Source organism: Salmo trutta, chromosome 9 (assembly GCF_901001165.1).
Source record: "Salmo trutta chromosome 9, fSalTru1.1, whole genome shotgun sequence".
In the NCBI taxonomy this organism is placed as follows: Eukaryota; Metazoa; Chordata; class Actinopteri; order Salmoniformes; family Salmonidae; genus Salmo; species Salmo trutta.
The window spans coordinates 35606475-35624027 of NC_042965.1; the positions used below are offsets into that span (position 1 = coordinate 35606475).

Consider the following 17553-nt stretch of genomic DNA (forward strand, 5'->3'; position numbering starts at 1 on the left):
CTCTCTTTCTGTAGCCTGGTCCTAGATCTGTTCTCTCTTTCTGTAGCCTGGTCCCAGATCTGTTCTCTCTTTCTGTAGCCTGGTCCTAGATCTGTTCTCTCTTTCTGTAGCCTGGTCCTAGATCTGTTCTCTCTTTCTGTAGCCTGGTCCCAGATCTGTTCTCTCTTTCTGTAGCCTGGTCCCAGATCTGTTCTCTCTTTCTGTAGCCTGGTCCCAGATCTGTTCTCTCTTTCTGTAGCCTGGTCCCAGATCTGTTCTCTCTTTCTGTAGCCTGGTCCTAGATCTGTTCTCTCTTTCTGTAGCCTGGTCCCAGATCTGTTCTCTCTTTCTGTAGCCTGGTCCCAGATCTGTTCTCTCTTTCTGTAGCCTGGTCCCAGATCTGTTCTCTCTTTCTGTAGCCTGGTACCAGATCTGTTCTCTCTTTCTGTAGCCTGGTCCCAGATCTGTTCTCTCTTTCTGTAGCCTGGTCCCAGATCTGTTGTCTCTTTCTGTAGCCTGGTCCTAGATCTGTTCTCTCTTTCTGTAGCCTGGTCCTAGATCTGTTCTCTCTTTCTGTAGCCTGGTCCTAGATCTGTTCTCTCTTTCTGTAGCCTGGTCCCAGATCTGTTCTCTCTTTCTGTAGCCTGGTCCCAGATCTGTTCTCTCTTTCTGTAGCCTGGTCCCAGATCTGTTTGTGCTCTTGCCAACTCCATTGCTGTACTTGTCAAGCCAAACAATGTTTGGCATGATGGCACAAACAGACTGGCACTCTGCAGTCTGCATGCCTTCTACTACTCTTTCATCTGTACACTCTTTTGTGAAGCTCCCTTCTTTCAGTCTTTCCTACCTTCCTTGACAGGGATGGCAGGTTTCTTCTGGCGCAGGCCCAGCAGGATGAAGAAGAGAACCAGGGGGATGAAAATCTCAAAGGCCAACACCCACTGTAGGGAGGAGAGGGAGGGAGGGAGGGAGGGAGGGAGGGAGGGAGGGAGATTGAGAGAGAAGGAGGGAGGGAGAGTTAGAGAGTGGGAAGGAGGGAGAAAGGGGGAGGGAAGGCGAGAGAGAGAGACACAGAGAGACACAGAGAGAGAGTTAAACCGCTGAACAGATAAACCAGTGTAGGCCGTAGTTAGTTTACTACAGTAAACAACTACAAGGTTACATCCAGTTAGCTACTGATTTGCTTTCCACGCTGAACCACTCCTTGTGGATTGTCATTGACTTGGTGATGGATCAACACAGTGAATGGATTGAGTTGATTTAGCCCATTTAATCAGATACTTGGTGTGAAGGACGTCCAGTTTGCTAATCATGCACTATCGGCTTATTCTGCCAGTGCTTTCCAAAGTGGTCTGTTACAGATATGATATGCTTATGAAGAAGAAGAGGGTGCCACACACACACCCACACACTCAAATCCGGGCAGCTGTGGTTATTGGTGTATATCATGTTCAGTTTCACACGCTCTGAGAGAAGACAGACATCTAGTAGTGAAAGCACAGCAGAAAGGAAGATGTATTCACAGACAACAGCAGAGACATGGATCCACCAGCCACAAACAGCAGCTAATGACTTCTTCAGTTCTGATCAATACTGGAAAAGGAAATGTTGATAGTTAATTCCTCCGTTATGAAGGATTTCACATAATTACCACGTTCCCCCTTTTTTCTTCTCTGTACTTTCATTTCTTCCTTCCTAGCCTCACTACGAGAGACACTATCACTCTCTAAACATTCAATTACATGCCTTGAGCCTGATAAACAGCAGGTTCATAGTTCACATCAAGAATGTGGAGGAATGGTAGATAGGTTTTATGTATCCTGATCAGTAGAGAGAGAGAGAGAGAGAGAGAGAGAGAGAGAGAGAGAGAGAGAGAGAGAGATAGTGAGGAGAGAGAGAGAGAGAGAGAGAGAGAGAGAGAGAGAGAGAGAGAGGAGATAAATCCTAGAGAAGAGAAATCCTTTGAGATGCAGACCCTCTGCTATAGTCTTCTCTGCTGGGCCCATATAGGCCAAGCAAGCCTCATTCTCTGGGAGTGGCAATCACTGATCACCTGAAGGGACATGGGCTGCATCCCCATAGGTCCTGGTCAAAAGTGGTGCATTACGTAGGGAATACAGTGCCATTTGGGACACAGGCCAGTTCTCCCCATCTACCCTGGTCACCTGGTCCAACCCGCTGTCCAACTAGAGCTGTCCTGATTTAAACCTCAGCCATTCTTCAGCTGAAGTGTGGCCTGCATTGTTGGGCACATTGAAGTATGATGCATATAATGCATTGTGTTAAACATAATAACAAAATGTCATTAAAAGGGTGGTATGGAGATGAGAGGGTACGCAAACTAAGACACCAGCGAGAGTACGCAAACTAAGACACCAGCGAGAGTATGCAAACTGAGACACCAGCGAGAGTACGCAAACTGATACACCAGCGAGAGTATGCAAACTAAGACACCAGCGAGAGTATGCAAACTGAGACACCAGCGAGAGTACGCAAACTAAGACACCAGCGAGAGTATGCAAACTGAGACACCAGCGAGAGTACGCAAACTAAGACACCAGCGAGAGTACGCAAACTGAGACACCAGCGAGAGTACGCAAACTAAGACACCAGCGAGAGTATGCAAACTAAGACACCAGCGAGAGTATGCAAACTGAGACACCAGCGAGAGTATGCAAACTAAGACACCAGCGAGAGTATGCAAACTAAGACACCAGCGAGAGTATGCAAACTGAGACACCAGCGAGAGTATGCAAACTGAGACACCAGCGAGAGTACGCAAACTAAGACACCAGCGAGAGTATGCAAACTGAGACACCAGCGAGAGTATGCAAACTGAGACACCAGCGAGAGTACGCAAACTAAGACACCAGCGAGAGTATGCAAACTGAGACACCAGCGAGAGTATGCAAACTGAGACACCAGCGAGAGTACACAAACTGAAACACCAGCGAGAGTACGCAAACTGAGACATCAGTGAGAGTATGCAAACTAAAACAACAGCGAGAGTACGCAAACTGAGACACCAGCGAGAATACGCAAACTAAAACACCAGCGAGAGTATGCAAACTGAGACACCAGCGAGAGTACGCAAACTGAGACACCAGCGAGAGTACGCAAACTGAGACACCAGCGAGAGTACGCAAACTGAGACACCAGCGAGAGTACGCAAACTGAGACACCAGCGAGAGTACGCAAACTAAGACACCAGCGAGAGTATGCAAACTGAGACACCAGCGAGAGTATGCAAACTGAGACACCAGCGAGAGTACGCAAACTAAGACACCAGCGAGAGTATGCAAACTGAGACACCAGCGAGAGTATGCAAACTGAGACACCAGCGAGAGTACACAAACTGAAACACCAGCGAGAGTACGCAAACTGAGACATCAGTGAGAGTATGCAAACTAAAACAACAGCGAGAGTACGCAAACTGAGACACCAGCGAGAATACGCAAACTAAAACACCAGCGAGAGTATGCAAACTGAGACACCAGCGAGAGTACGCAAACTGAGACACCAGCGAGAGTACGCAAACTGAGACACCAGCGAGAGTACGCAAACTGAGACACCAGCGAGAGTACGCAAACTGAGACACCAGCGAGAGTACGCAAACTGAGACACCAGCGAGTGTATGCAAACTGAGACACCAGCGAGAGTACGCAAACTGAGACACCAGCAAACTGCCTCTAAGACACTACAGCATGGTGTCAGTCTGTGACCCAACACCAGAAAACACACTTATCTGTGTAGGTCTCTCTCTCTCTTTCATACCCCTCTCTCTCTCTCTCTCATTCCTCTCTCTCTCTCTCTCTTATACCCCTCTCTCTCTCTCTCTCAATCCCCTCTCTCTCTCTCTCATACCCCTCACTCTCTCTCTCTCTCTCTCTCTCATCCCCCCTCTCTCTCTCTCTCTCTCTCATTCCTCTCTCTTTTTCTCTCTCACCCCCCGCTCTCTCTCTCTCTCTCTCTCTCATACCCCTCTCTCTCTCTCTCATCCCCCCTCTCTCTCTCTCATTCCTCTCTCTCTCATCCCTCTCTCTCTCTCTCTCTCTCATCCCTCTCTCTCTCATCCCCCTCTCTCTCTCTCTCATCCCCCTCTCTATCATACCACCCTCTCTCTCTCATCCCCCCTCTCTCTCTCACCCCCCTCTCTCTCTCTTGCTCTCTCTCTCATCCCCCCTCTCTCTCATCCCCCCTCTCTCTCACCCCCCACTCTCTCTCGCTCTCTCTCTCATCCCCCTCTCTCTCATCCCCCCTCTCTCTCTCCCTCTCTCCCTCTCTCTCTCTTTCTCTCTGTCACACCCAAACCCATACAAACACGCAGACACACCCAAACCCATACAAACACGCAGACACACCCAGACCCATACAAACACGCAGACACACCCAAGCCCATACAAACACGCAGACACACCCAAACCCATACAAACACGCCGACACACCCAAGCCCATACAAACACGCAGACACACCCAGACCCATACAAACACGCAGACACACCCAGACCCATACAAACACGCAGACACACCCAGACCCATACAAACACGCAGACACACCCAGACCCATACAAACACGCAGACACACCCAGACCCATACAAACACGCAGACACACCCAGACCCATACAAACACGCAGACACACCCAAACCCTGTCATGTCCTGACCAGTAAAAGAGGTTGTTTGTTATTGTAGTTTGGTCAGGACGTGGCAGGGGGTGTTTGTTTAGAGTGTTTCGGGGTTTGTTGGGCTATGTTCATATTTAAGAGGGGTGTTTGTTTAGAGTGTTTCGGGGTTTGTTGGGCTATGTTCTTGTTAGTCTATTTCTATGTTAGTTCTAGTATGTCTATTTCTATGTGGTGTTTGTTGGGTTGACCTTCAATTGGAAGCAGCTGCTCCTAGTTGCTTCTAATTGAAGGTCCTATTTAAGAGGGGTGTTTTTCTATGGGATTTTGTGGGTTGTTGTTCCTTGTATAGCTGTAAGCCTTACAGGACTGTTTATCGTCATCGTTGTTTTTGTATACTTTTGTTTTGTTTTTTTCCTTCTTTCTGCCAATAAAAAAGAAGATGAGTATACACATTCCCGCTGCATTTTGGTCAAATCCATAAGACGCCCGTGACAAACCCGTACAAACACACAGACACACCCAGACCCGTACAAACACACAGACACACCCAGACCCATACAAACATGCAGACACACCCAAACCCATACAAACATGCAGGCACACCCAAACCCATACAAACACGCAGACACACCCAGACCCATACAAACACGCAGACACACCCAAACCCATACAAACACGCAGACACACCCAGACCCATACAAACACGCAGACACACCCAGACCCATACAAACACGCAGACACACCCAAACCCATACAAACACGCAGACACACCCAGACCCATACAAACACACAGAAACACCCAGACCCATACAAACACGCAGACACACCCAGACCCATACAAATACGCAGACACACCCAAACCCATACAAACACGCAGACACACCCAGACCCATACAAACACGCAGACACACCCAGACCCATACAAACACGCAGACACACCCAAGCCCATACAAACACGCAGACACACCCAGACCCATACAAATACGCAGACACACCCAAACCCATACAAACACGCAGACACACCCAGACCCATACAAACACGCAGACACACCCAAGCCCATACAAACACGCAGACACACCCAGACCCATACAAACACGCAGACACACCCAGACCCATACAAACACGCAGACACACCCAGAACCATACAAACACGCAGACACACCCAGACCCATACAAACACGCAGACACACCCAAGCCCATACAAACACGCAGACACACCCAGACCCATACAAACACGCAGACACACCCAAGCCCATACAAACACGCAGACACACCCAGACCCATACAAACACGCAGACACACCCAGACCCATACAAACACGCAGACACACCCAGACCCATATAAACACACAGACACACCCAGACCCATACAAACACGCAGACACACCCAAACCCATACAAACACGCAGACACACCCAGACCCATACAAACACACAGACACCCCCACACCCTTACAACAGTGCATGTGTGTAGGGCCATCTGTCCAATCATAGTGCTGAGTCACCAGAGAAAGGAATGATGGATAAGTGTCTGAGTGACATCGCAGGTGTGTGTGTGTGTGTGTGTGTGTGTGTGTGTGTGTGTGTGTGTGTGTGTGTGTGCACAGATAGACACATAGAGACAAAGTGTCACCCTGCTCTGCCCTAGTCGTCTCTTATTTACAAGAGAGACAGAGGGGTCACAGACTTCGTCTCTATGTGTCTATCTGTGAAGGTCATGACAGACAAACAGCTCTTTGACATGCTTCTCTCACAAAGCACAAAGGCCCAACTGACCCCACTCAACAAAGCTTCTGTTATAAGATCCTGAGCATTAAAATACCACTACTCTCTCTGACACAGCTAGGCACACACACACACACACGCACACACACACACACACACACACACACACACACACAGACACGTATACACACACACACACACACACACTGAAGGAAATCTTTATTCAGAGGGCGCTTGTCTCTTGTTAGAATTTCTCCAGCTTATATTGATTTCCCTGACCTGAAAAGAAAAACACAAACCTTTGATTTGAATATTAAACAGCTCCCCTTCTGAATTAGTGAGTTTGGAAGTGCCTATATCTGTGTGCATCCTTCAAGAGGATACACACAATACCCCATAATGACAAAGCAAAAAAAAAATTTTGTTGTTGATATTTTGCAAATGCATTACAAATAAAAAACTGAAATACCTTATTTACATAAGTATTCAGACCCTTTGCTATGAGATTTGAAATTGAGCTCAGGTGCATCTTGTTTCCATTGATCATCCTTGAGATGTTTCTACAACTGATTGGAGTCCACTTTTTGGTAAATTCAATTGATTGGACATGATTTGGAAAGGCACACACCTGTCTATATAAGGTCTCACAGTTGACAGTGCATGTCAGAGCAAAAACCAAACTATGAGGATGAAAAAATTGTGCCGAGACAGGATTGTGTCGAGGCACAGATCTGGAGAAGGGTACCAAAAAATGTATGCAGAATTGAAGGTCCCCAAGAACACAATGGCCTCCATCATTCTTAAATGGAAGAAGTTTGGAACACAAAGACTCTTCCTATAGCTAGCCACCCGGCCAAACTGAGCAATCAGGGGAGAAGGACCTTGGTCTGGGAGGTGACCAAGAACCCGATGGTCACTCTGACAGAGCTCCAGAGTTCCTCTGTGGAGATGGGAGAAACTTCCAGAAGGACAACCATCTCTACAGCACCCCACCAATCATGCCTTTATGGTAGAGTGGCCAGACGGAAGCCACTCCTCAGTAAAAGGCACATTACAGCCCACTTGGAGTTTCCAAAAGTCCAAAAGGCACTTAAAGACTCTCAGACCATAAGAAACAAGATTCTCTGGTCTGATGAAAACAAGATTGAACTAGATTGAGCTAGGGACTGGGAGACTAGTCAGGATTGAGGGAAAAAAAGATGAGTGGAGCAAAGTACAGAGAGATCCTTAATGAAAATCTGCTCCAGAGCACTCAGGACCTCAGACAGGCGAAGGTTCACCTTCCAACAGGACAACGGCTTCAGGTCTCTGAATGTCCTTGAGGGGCCCAGCCAGAGTCCAGACTTGAACCCAATCAAATATCTCTGGAGAGATCTGAAAATAGCTGTGCAGCGACACTCCCCATCCAACCTGACAGAGCTTGAGTGGATCTGCAGAGAAGAATGTGAGAAACTCCCCAAATACAGGTGTGCCAAGCTTGTAGTGTCGTACCCAAGAAGACTTGAGTCTGTAATTGCTGCCAAAGGTGCTTCAACAAAGTACTGAGTAAAGGGTCTGTATACTTATGTAAATGTAATTTTTCAGCATTTCTTTTTTGATAACATTTATAATAACCTGTTTTGATTCGTCATTATGGGGTATTGTGTCCATTTTAGAATAAGGCTGTAACGTAACAAAATGTGGAAAAAGTCAAGGGGTCTGAATAATTTCTGATTGCGCTGTATATCGTCCATTCTTTATAGGTGTGCCAAAGCGTCTGTCTTCAGCTGCTGTCCTCAATACTGCAGAGGTGGGGCAGAGAGGTACAGGGTTATGCTGAGTTTCGATGGTGCGAGGAACAAGGCAAACCGGATGTCGTTGTTTTCAATGAGAGAACGACGATAAATGCCGTTGAGGCTGGCGGTGAATGCCGTCAGCCGCCTCGGTAGACGGGACTTGCCACCACAGTCCTTGCCATCGGCCGTAGCTTTGCTTTCTACCGGGTGTTGATTTGCAGTTTGTTTACTGAAATCACCATAGCAATGCATATCACTGTGCTTGCTTGCTTTTGCCATCACCCTCTTCCTCGTCCCGCTATACCAACTGGTATGACCATTTTTGCATCCCTGGTCTAAACGCAGAATTACTGTAACACAGACATGCTGCAACTACAGGCTCCACAGGTCATCTGGTGTCACTCAACAAACAACAACATTCACCTTTGTGATAATCTAACACTACAAAGACACTAAACTAATTTACTACCCAAACACCATTCAGATGGCCCTGATAAGGTCTGTATAGAGAAAGAGAACATGGAGAGGAGAGCGAGAGAACAAGGGGAGAGAGAGAGAGAACAGGAAGAGAGAGAGAACAAGGAGGAGAGAGGGTCATGGCTAAAAGGAATTCATCTTTTCATTTTAGCTAACCCTTAACCTTTTCCTAACCTTCACCTAGTTATGCTAACCTGCTACATTAATTAAAATCTGACGTTAATTTGACAAAACCTGGAGGGGAGAGAGAGAGAGAGAGAGACCAGGAAGGGGAGAGAGAGAGAACATGAAGAGGAGAGAGAGAGAATATGAAGACGAGAGAGAGAGAGAGGGAAGAGAGAGGGAAGAGAGAGAGAGAGAGAGAGAGAGAAAGAAAGAAAGAGAGAAAGAGAAAGAGAGAGAGAACAGGAAGAAGGGAGAGAGAGATAACAGGAAGGGGAGAGGTGAGCGAGAGAGAACAGGAAGAGGAGAGCTGAAAGAAAGTAAACAGGAAGAGGAGAGGTGTGAGGAGAGAGAGAGAGAGAGAACAGGGACGGAAATATGATTTTAGAGTCCTAGGTAATTGCATTCCAGCCATGCCATTGAAACATTTTCCACTGCGTCACTGTACAGTTTTGCATTCCAAATGGCACGCTATTCACTATGTAGGGCACTGCTATTGACTAGGGCCCATAGTGGTACTATGTAGGGTATAGGGTGCCATTGGGGACAGGCAAACAATGTAGCCAATGTTTGAGGTTTAGGGAAGTTGAGAGTGTGTGGGTGGGCAGGGAGGGGAGATGGAGGAAATTAAATGGGCTGAATATTGCAGAGCAGCTTATCCAAAGGGTTCGGGCTCAATCAGTCACACAGCAGGCAACTGGAGCACAGAGCTGAGCCAGAATGGAACCCCTGGTCAATTGCACTGGATTGATTCTCCGTACTACTCCGTCATATATAACAAGCTAGCTTGAGCAGCAGACAGACACTTATTTCCCCAGGATCGGGAAGGGTCCACTTTAGACCGAGCCCTATTCCCTATATAGTGCACTACTTTAGACCAGATTCCCTATATATTGCACTACTTTAGACCAGATTCCCTATATAGTGCACTACTTTAGACCAGATTCCCTATATAGTGCACTACTTTAGACCAGATTCCCTATATAGTGCACTACTTTAGACCAAAGCCCTATTAACTATATAGTGCACTACTTTAGACCAGAGCCCTATTCCCTATATAGTGCACTACTTTAGACCAGAGCCCTATTCCCTATATAGTGCACTACTTTAGACCAGAGCCCTATTCCCTATATAGTGCACTACTTTAGACCAGAGCCCTATTAACTATATAGTGCACTACTTTAGACCAGATTCCCTATATAGTGCACTACTTTAGACCAGATTCCCTATATAGTGCACTACTTTAGACCAGATTCCCTATATAGTGCACTACTTTAGACCAGATTCCCTATATAGTGCACTACTTTAGACCAGAGCCCTATTCCCTATATAGTGCACTACTTCTGACCTGGGCCCTCATAGACACAGGCAGGCAGGGGGCTAAATGCTACTGTATAACATCTGGGAAAGACTCCTGCAATGTTGGGCACAGCTAGGTCATATTCATTAGTGTACACCATAGCAAAACGTTCTGAAAAGAAAAATGAAAACAAGCAATTCTTATTGGACAAATGCAGGTAGGTCCCTCCCCGTTTTGCTCGTTTTCTTCATTTTGGTTCCTAATGAATATAAGCGAGTCTGGACCAATGTTAATCCCTCCCTAATTATCTCACTCTCTCTTCTATCTCGCTATGTTCTCTGTTCTCCCTAACCTTAAGCTCTATTGGCTCTACCAGTGGAGCTTTCCTGGCTTTGGTGAGATTTTCAAACACTCCTTCAGAATCAATGCTCCATCTCATGCATGGCTATCTGCTTTCTCTCTTATTTATCCCTCCCTCTCGCTCTGTCTCTGTCTCTCTCTCTCTTTCTCTCTCTCTCTCTCTCTCTCTGAGTAAACCGTACAGAGGCCTCAGAATGTAAATAGTGTCTGATCCACCCTAGGCTCACTCAAGCGTACTGTTTATCTTCTTTTTTAATGGTCATTGGATTTGATTGACTGGAAACTGATAACCATGAAACCGGTCTGTCAGCGTTTGATCTGATATTCATTTGTATGGGTTATCATGGCCGCGTTCCACCTTGACACGTCAGTTCCCACACGTACATATCCGCTAACCACATCACATGATATAGCAGTCTGATGTCCGAATGCACAGTCAATCACCCAACCATTGGCAATGCAACATCTGTTAATGTAGTCAGCCTAGAACATGACCAATATGTCCAGAGGAACAGCTCCCTAGCTCTCTAAGGGGGTCAGTGAAGGACGTAGGCAGAACGAATGGTCTGATGTCCAGGCTGGGAGACCCAGTTAGTAGTGGTTCATTAACGAAAGGTCAGCGAAGGAAAAAAGAACGCATCTAAGAATAATTCTGCTCAACTCTTTGCACATCTGTGTGTTGTGTATTTACCAGGCAAACTGTGAGCATCACAAACAAACGATCTTTCTGCTTGTGGCGCCGTCGCAGTTAATCAATACCAGTCAACTCAGGATTCAATGGACATTTATGCATAAAATATATCTGAATTATCGGCTTCATCACTGCAATTAATAGTGGAGGCTCTGCCTCTGGGACCTTTTGTTGCTTTACCCTGTAACTAAGAACATCTTAACACACTGTTACCCTCTCTCATCTACTGTCTGCAGTCTACTCTCTCTCTGTCTCTCTCTGTTTCGTTTCTCTCTTTTCTCCCACTCTCTCTCTTTCTTTCTCTCACTCTCTTTATTTCTTTCTTTCTTTCTCTCTCTTTTCAGCAGCCTAGTTAGTTCCTTGTGAGTCATTACTACTGATTCCTGCTTACAAGCAAAAAATAAAGCAGTGACTCGCTCAATACGGAAGTGGTCAGATGACGCAGATGCTAAGATACAGGAATGTTTTGCTAGCACAGACTGGAATATGTTCCCGGGATTCATCCAATGGCATTGAGTTGTATACCACCTCAGTCATCAGTTTCATCAATAAGTGCATCAATGACATCATCCCCACAGTGACCGTACGTACATATCCCAACCAGAAGCCATGGATTACAGGCAAAATCCACACCAAGCTAGACTAGAGTTTCCGCGTTCAAGGAGTGGGACACTAATCCAGATGCTTATAAGACATCCCGCTATTCAATCAGACGAACCATCAAACAGGCAACGCATCAATACAGGACTAAGATTGAATCCTACTACACCGGCTTAGACGCTCGTCGGAAATGGCAGGGCTTGCAAACTTTAAAAGTAAACCCACCCGTGAGCTGCCCAGTGACGCAAGCCTACCAGACGAGATAAATGCCTTTTATGCCTACTTCGATGCAAGCAACATGGAAGCATGTATGAGAACACCAGCAGTTCCGGATGACTGTTTGGCCCTGTCCGGGGGTATCATCGGATGGGGCCACAGTGTCTTCTGATCCCTCCTGTCTCAGCCTCCAGTATTTATGCTGCAGTAGTTTATGTGTCGGGGGGCTAGGGTCAGTCTGTTACATCTGGAGTATTCTCTTGTCTTATCCGGTGTCCTGTGTGAATTTAAATATGCTCTCTCTAATTCTCTCTTTCTCTCTTTCTTTCTTTCTCTCGGAGGACCTGAGCCCTAGGACCATGCCTCGGGACTAGCTGGCATGATGACTCCTTGCTGTCCCCAGTCCACCTGGCCATGCTGCTGCTCCAGTTTCAACTGTTCTGCCTGCGGCTACGGAACCCTGACCTGTTCACCGGACGTGCTTGTTGCACCCTCGAGAACTACTATGATTATTATTATTTGACCATGCTGGTCATTTATGAACATTATAACATCTTGACCATGTTCTGTTATAATATCCACCCGGCACAGCCAGAAGAGGACTAGCCACCGCTCATAGCCTGGTTCCTCTCTAGGTTTCTTCCTAGGTTTTTGGCCTTTCTAGGGAGTTTTTCCTAGGGAGTTTTTCCTAGCCACCGTGCTTCTTTCACATGCATTGCTTGCTGTTTGGGGTTTTAGGCTGGGTTTCTGTACAGCACTTTGAGATTTCAGCTGATATACGAAGGGCTATATAAATAAATTTGATTTGATTTGATGACTGTGTGATATGCTCTCCGTAGCCGATGTGAGTAGGACCTTTAAACAGGTCAACATTCACAAGGCGCTGGGCCAGATGGATTACCAGGACGTGTACTCAAAACATGTGAGGACCTGTTCATGTGCGGACAAGTGTTCACTGACATTTTCAAACTCTCCCTGACCAAGTCTGTAATACCTACATGCTGCAAGCTGACCACCATAGTCCCTATGCCCAAAAACTCCAAGGTAATCTGCCTAAATGACTACCGCCCCATAGCACTCACTCACTCTGTAGCCATGAAATGCTTTGAAAGGCTGGTCATGACTCACATCAACACCAGCATACCACCCCAACGGATCCACAGATGATGCAATCTCAATTGCACTCCACACTGCCCTTTCCCACCTGGACAAAATGAACATCTATGTGAGAATGCGGTTCATTGACTACAGCTCAGCGTTCAACACCATAGTACCCACAAAGCTCATCACTAAGCCAAGGACCCTGGGACTAAACACCTACCACTGCAACTGGATCCTGGACTTCCTGATGGGCCGTCCCCGGGTGGTAAGGGTTAACAGCAACACATCTGTCACATTGATCCTCAACACGGGGGCACCTCAAGGGTGCGTGCTTAGTCCCCTCCTGTACTCCCTATTCACCCACGACTGCATGGCCAAACACGACTCCAACAACATCATTATGTTTGATGACGACACAATGGTGGTTGAACTGATCGCCGACAGCGATAAGACAGCCTATAGGGAGGAGGGCAGAGACCTGACAGTGTGGTGCCAGGACAACAACCTCTCCCTCAATGTGATCAAGACAAAAAAACGGATTGTGGACTACAGGGAAAGGAGGGTCAAACATGCCCCCATTCACATCGACAGGGCTGTAGTGGAGCGGGTCGAGAGCTTCAAGTTTTTTGGTGTCCTCATCACCAACAAACTATCAGGGTCCAAACACACCAAGACAGTCGTGAAGAGGGCACGACAACGCCTACTCAGGAGACTGAAAATATTTGACATGGGTCCCCAGATCCTCAAAAAGTTCTAGAGCTGCACCATTGAGAGCATCCTAACCAGCTGCATCACCACCTGGTATAGCAACTGCTTGGCATCTGACCGTAAGGCGCTACAGACATCACTGGGGTCAAGCTTGCTGCCATCCAGGACCTCTATACTAGGCAGTGTCAGAGGAAGGCCCCAAAAAATTCAAAGACCAAAGTCATAGACTGTTCTCTTTGCTACCCCACGGCAATCGGAATCAGAGTGCCAAGTCTAGGTCCAAAAGGCTCCATAACAGCTTCTAACCCCAAGCCATAAGACTGCTGAACAATTACCCAGGCTATTTGTATTGACCCCCCTCCCTTTTTTTTACACTGCTGCTACTTGCTGTTTATTATCTATGCATAGTCACTTTACCCCTAACTACATGTACATATTACCTGAAATACCTGGACTAACCTGTACACCCCCACATTGACTCAGTACCAGTAACCCCTGTATATAGCCTCCACATTGACTCAGTACCAGTAACCCCTGTATATAGCCTCCACATTGACTCAGTACCAGTAACCCCTGTATATAGCCTCCACATTGACTCAGTACCAGTAATCCCTGTATATAGCCTCCACATTGACTCAGTACCAGTAACCCCTGTATATAGACTCCACATTGACTCAGTACCAGTAACCCCTGTATATAGACTCCACATTGACTCAGTACCAGTAACCCCTGTATATAGCCTCCACATTGACTCAGTACCAGTAACCCCTGTATATAGACTCCACATTGACTCAGTACCAGTAACCCCTGTATATAGCCTCCACATTGACTCAGTACCAGTAACCCCTGTATATAGCCTCCACATTGACTCAGTACCAGTAACCCCTGTATATAGCCTCCACATTGACTCAGTACCAGTAACCCCTGTATATAGCCTCCACATTGACTCAGTACCAGTAACCCCTGTATATAGCCTCCACATTGACTCAGTACAAGTAACCCCGGTATATAGCCTCCACATTGACTCAGTACAAGTAACCCCGGTATATAGCCTCCACATTGACTCAGTACCAGTAACCCCTGTATATAGCCTCCACATTGACTCAGTACCAGTAACCCCTGTATATAGACTCCACATTGACTCAGTACCAGTAACCCTTGTATATAGACTCCACATTGACTCAGTACCAGTAACCCCTGTATATAGCCTCCACATTGACTCAGTACCAGTAACCCCTGTATATAGCCTCCACATTGACTCAGTACCAGTAACCCCTGTATATAGCCTCCACATTGACTCAGTACCAGTAACCCCTGTATATAGCCTCCACATTGACTCAGTACCAGTAACCCCTGTATATAGCCTTCACATTGACTCAGTACCAGTAACCCCTGTATATAGCCTCCACATTGACTCAGTACCAGTAACCCCTGTATATAGCCTCCACATTGACTCAGTACCAGTAACCCCTGTATATAGCCTCCACATTGACTCAGTACCAGTAACCCCTGTATATAGCCTCCACATTGACTCAGTACCAGTAACCCCTGTATATAGCCTCCACATTGACTCAGTACCAGTAACCCCTGTATATAGCCTCCACATTGACTCAGTACCAGTAACCCCTGTATATAGACTCCACATTGACTCAGTACCAGTAACCCCTGTATATAGACTCCACATTGACTCAGTACCAGTAACCCCTGTATATAGACTCCACATTGACTCAGTACCAGTAACCCCTGTATATAGCCTCCACATTGACTCAGTACCAGTAACCCCTGTATATAGCCTCCACATTGACTCAGTACCAGTAACCCCTGTATATAGCCTCCACATTGACTCAGTACCAGTAACCCTGTATATAGCCTCCACATTGACTCAGTACCAGTAACCCCTGTATATAGCCTCCACATTGACTCAGTACCAGTAACCCCTGTATATAGCCTCCACATTGACTCAGTACCAGTAACCCCTGTATATAGCCTCCACATTGACTCAGTACCAGTAACCCCTGTATGTAGCCTCCACATTGACTCAGTACCAGTAACCCCTGTATGTAGCCTCCACATTGACTCAGTACCAGTAACCCCTGTATGTAGCCTCCACATTGACTCAGTACCAGTAACCCCTGTATGTAGCCTCCACATTGACTCAGTACCAGTAACCCCTGTATGTAGCCTCCACATTGACTCAGTACCAGTAACCCCTGTATATAGCCTCCACATTGACTCAGTACCAGTAACCCCTGTATATAGCCTCCACATTGACTCAGTACCAGTAACCCCTGTATATAGCCTCCACATTGACTCAGTACCAGTAACCCCTGTATATAGCCTCCACATTGACTCAGTACCAGTAACCCCTGTATATAGCCTCCACATTGACTCAGTACCAGTAACCCCTGTATATAGCCTCCACATTGACTCAGTACCAGTAACCCCTGTATATAGCCTCCACATTGACTCAGTACCAGTAACCCCTGTATATAGCCTCCACATTGACTCAGTACCAGTAACCCCTGTATATAGCCTCCACATTGACTCAGTACCAGTAACCCCTGTATATAGCCTCCACATTGACTCAGTACCAGTAACCCCTGTATATAGCCTCCACATTGACTCAGTACCAGTAACCCCTGTATATAGCCACCACATTGACTCTGTACCAGTAACCCCTGTATATAGCCTCCACATTGACTCAGTACCAGTAACCCCTGTATATAGCCTCCACATTGACTCAGTACCAGTAACCCCTGTATATAGCCTCCACATTGACTCAGTACCAGTAACCCCTGTATATAGCCTCCACATTGACTCAGTACCAGTAACCCCTGTATTTAGCCTCCACATTGACTCAGTACCAGTAACCCCTGTATATAGCCTCCACATTGACTCAGTACCAGTAACCCCTGTATATAGCCTCCACATTGACTCAGTACCAGTAACCCCTGTATATAGCCTCCACATTGACTCAGTACCAGTAACCCCTGTATATAGCCTCCACATTGACTCAGTACCAGTAACCCCTGTATATAGCCTCCACATTGACTCAGTACCAGTAACCCCTGTATATAGCCTCCACATTGACTCAGTACCAGTAACCCCTCTATATAGCCTCCACATTGACTCAGTACCAGTAACCCCTGTATATAGCCTCCACATTGACTCAGTACCAGTAACCCCTGTATATAGCCTCCACATTGACTCAGTACCAGTAACCCCTGTATATAGCCTCCACATTGACTCAGTACCAGTAACCCCTGTATATAGCCTCCACACCACATTGACTCAGTACCAGTAACCCCTGTATATAGCCTCCACATTGACTCAGTACCAGTAACCCCTGTATATAGCCTCCACATTGACTCAGTACCAGTAACCCCTGTATATAGCCTCCACATTGACTCAGTACCAGTAACCCCTGTATATAGCCTCCACATTGACTCAGTACCAGTAACCCCTGTATATAGCCTCCACATTGACTCAGTACCAGTAACCCCTGTATATAGCCTCCACATTGACTCAGTACCAGTAACCCCTGTATATAGCCTCCACATTGACTCAGTACCAGTAACCCCTGTATATAGACTCCACATTGACTCAGTACCAGTAACCCCTGTATATAGACTCCACATTGACTCAGTACCAGTAACCCCTGTATATAGCCTCCACATTGACTCAGTACCAGTAACCCCTGTATATAGCCTCCACATTGACTCAGTACCAGTAACCCCCTGTATATAGCCTCCACATTGACTCAGTACCAGTAACCCCTGTATATAGACTCCACATTGACTCAGTACCAGTAACCCCTGTATATAGCCTCCACATTG

General features: G+C 46.6%; 1 protein-coding gene across 5 annotated transcripts in view; it reads right to left on the bottom strand.

Moving 5' to 3' along the window:
* LOC115200469 (ATP-binding cassette sub-family A member 2) overlaps positions 1-17553 on the bottom strand; it is a 147978-nt gene that overhangs the window by 77939 nt on the left and 52486 nt on the right. For 4 of the 5 annotated variants that reach the window (XR_003879523.1, XM_029763569.1, XM_029763567.1 and 1 more), the window contains exons 2-3: positions 827-920; positions 739-741 (exon numbers count right to left, since the gene is read on the bottom strand). Coding sequence is in view for 4 of the 5 variants with exons in the window: in XM_029763569.1 (XP_029619429.1) it covers positions 739-741; positions 827-920 (97 nt within the window). In the remaining variant the exon portion in view is untranslated. The remainder of the gene's footprint in view (positions 1-738; positions 742-826; positions 921-17553) is intronic. The other variant, XM_029763568.1, reaches the window with a different exon arrangement.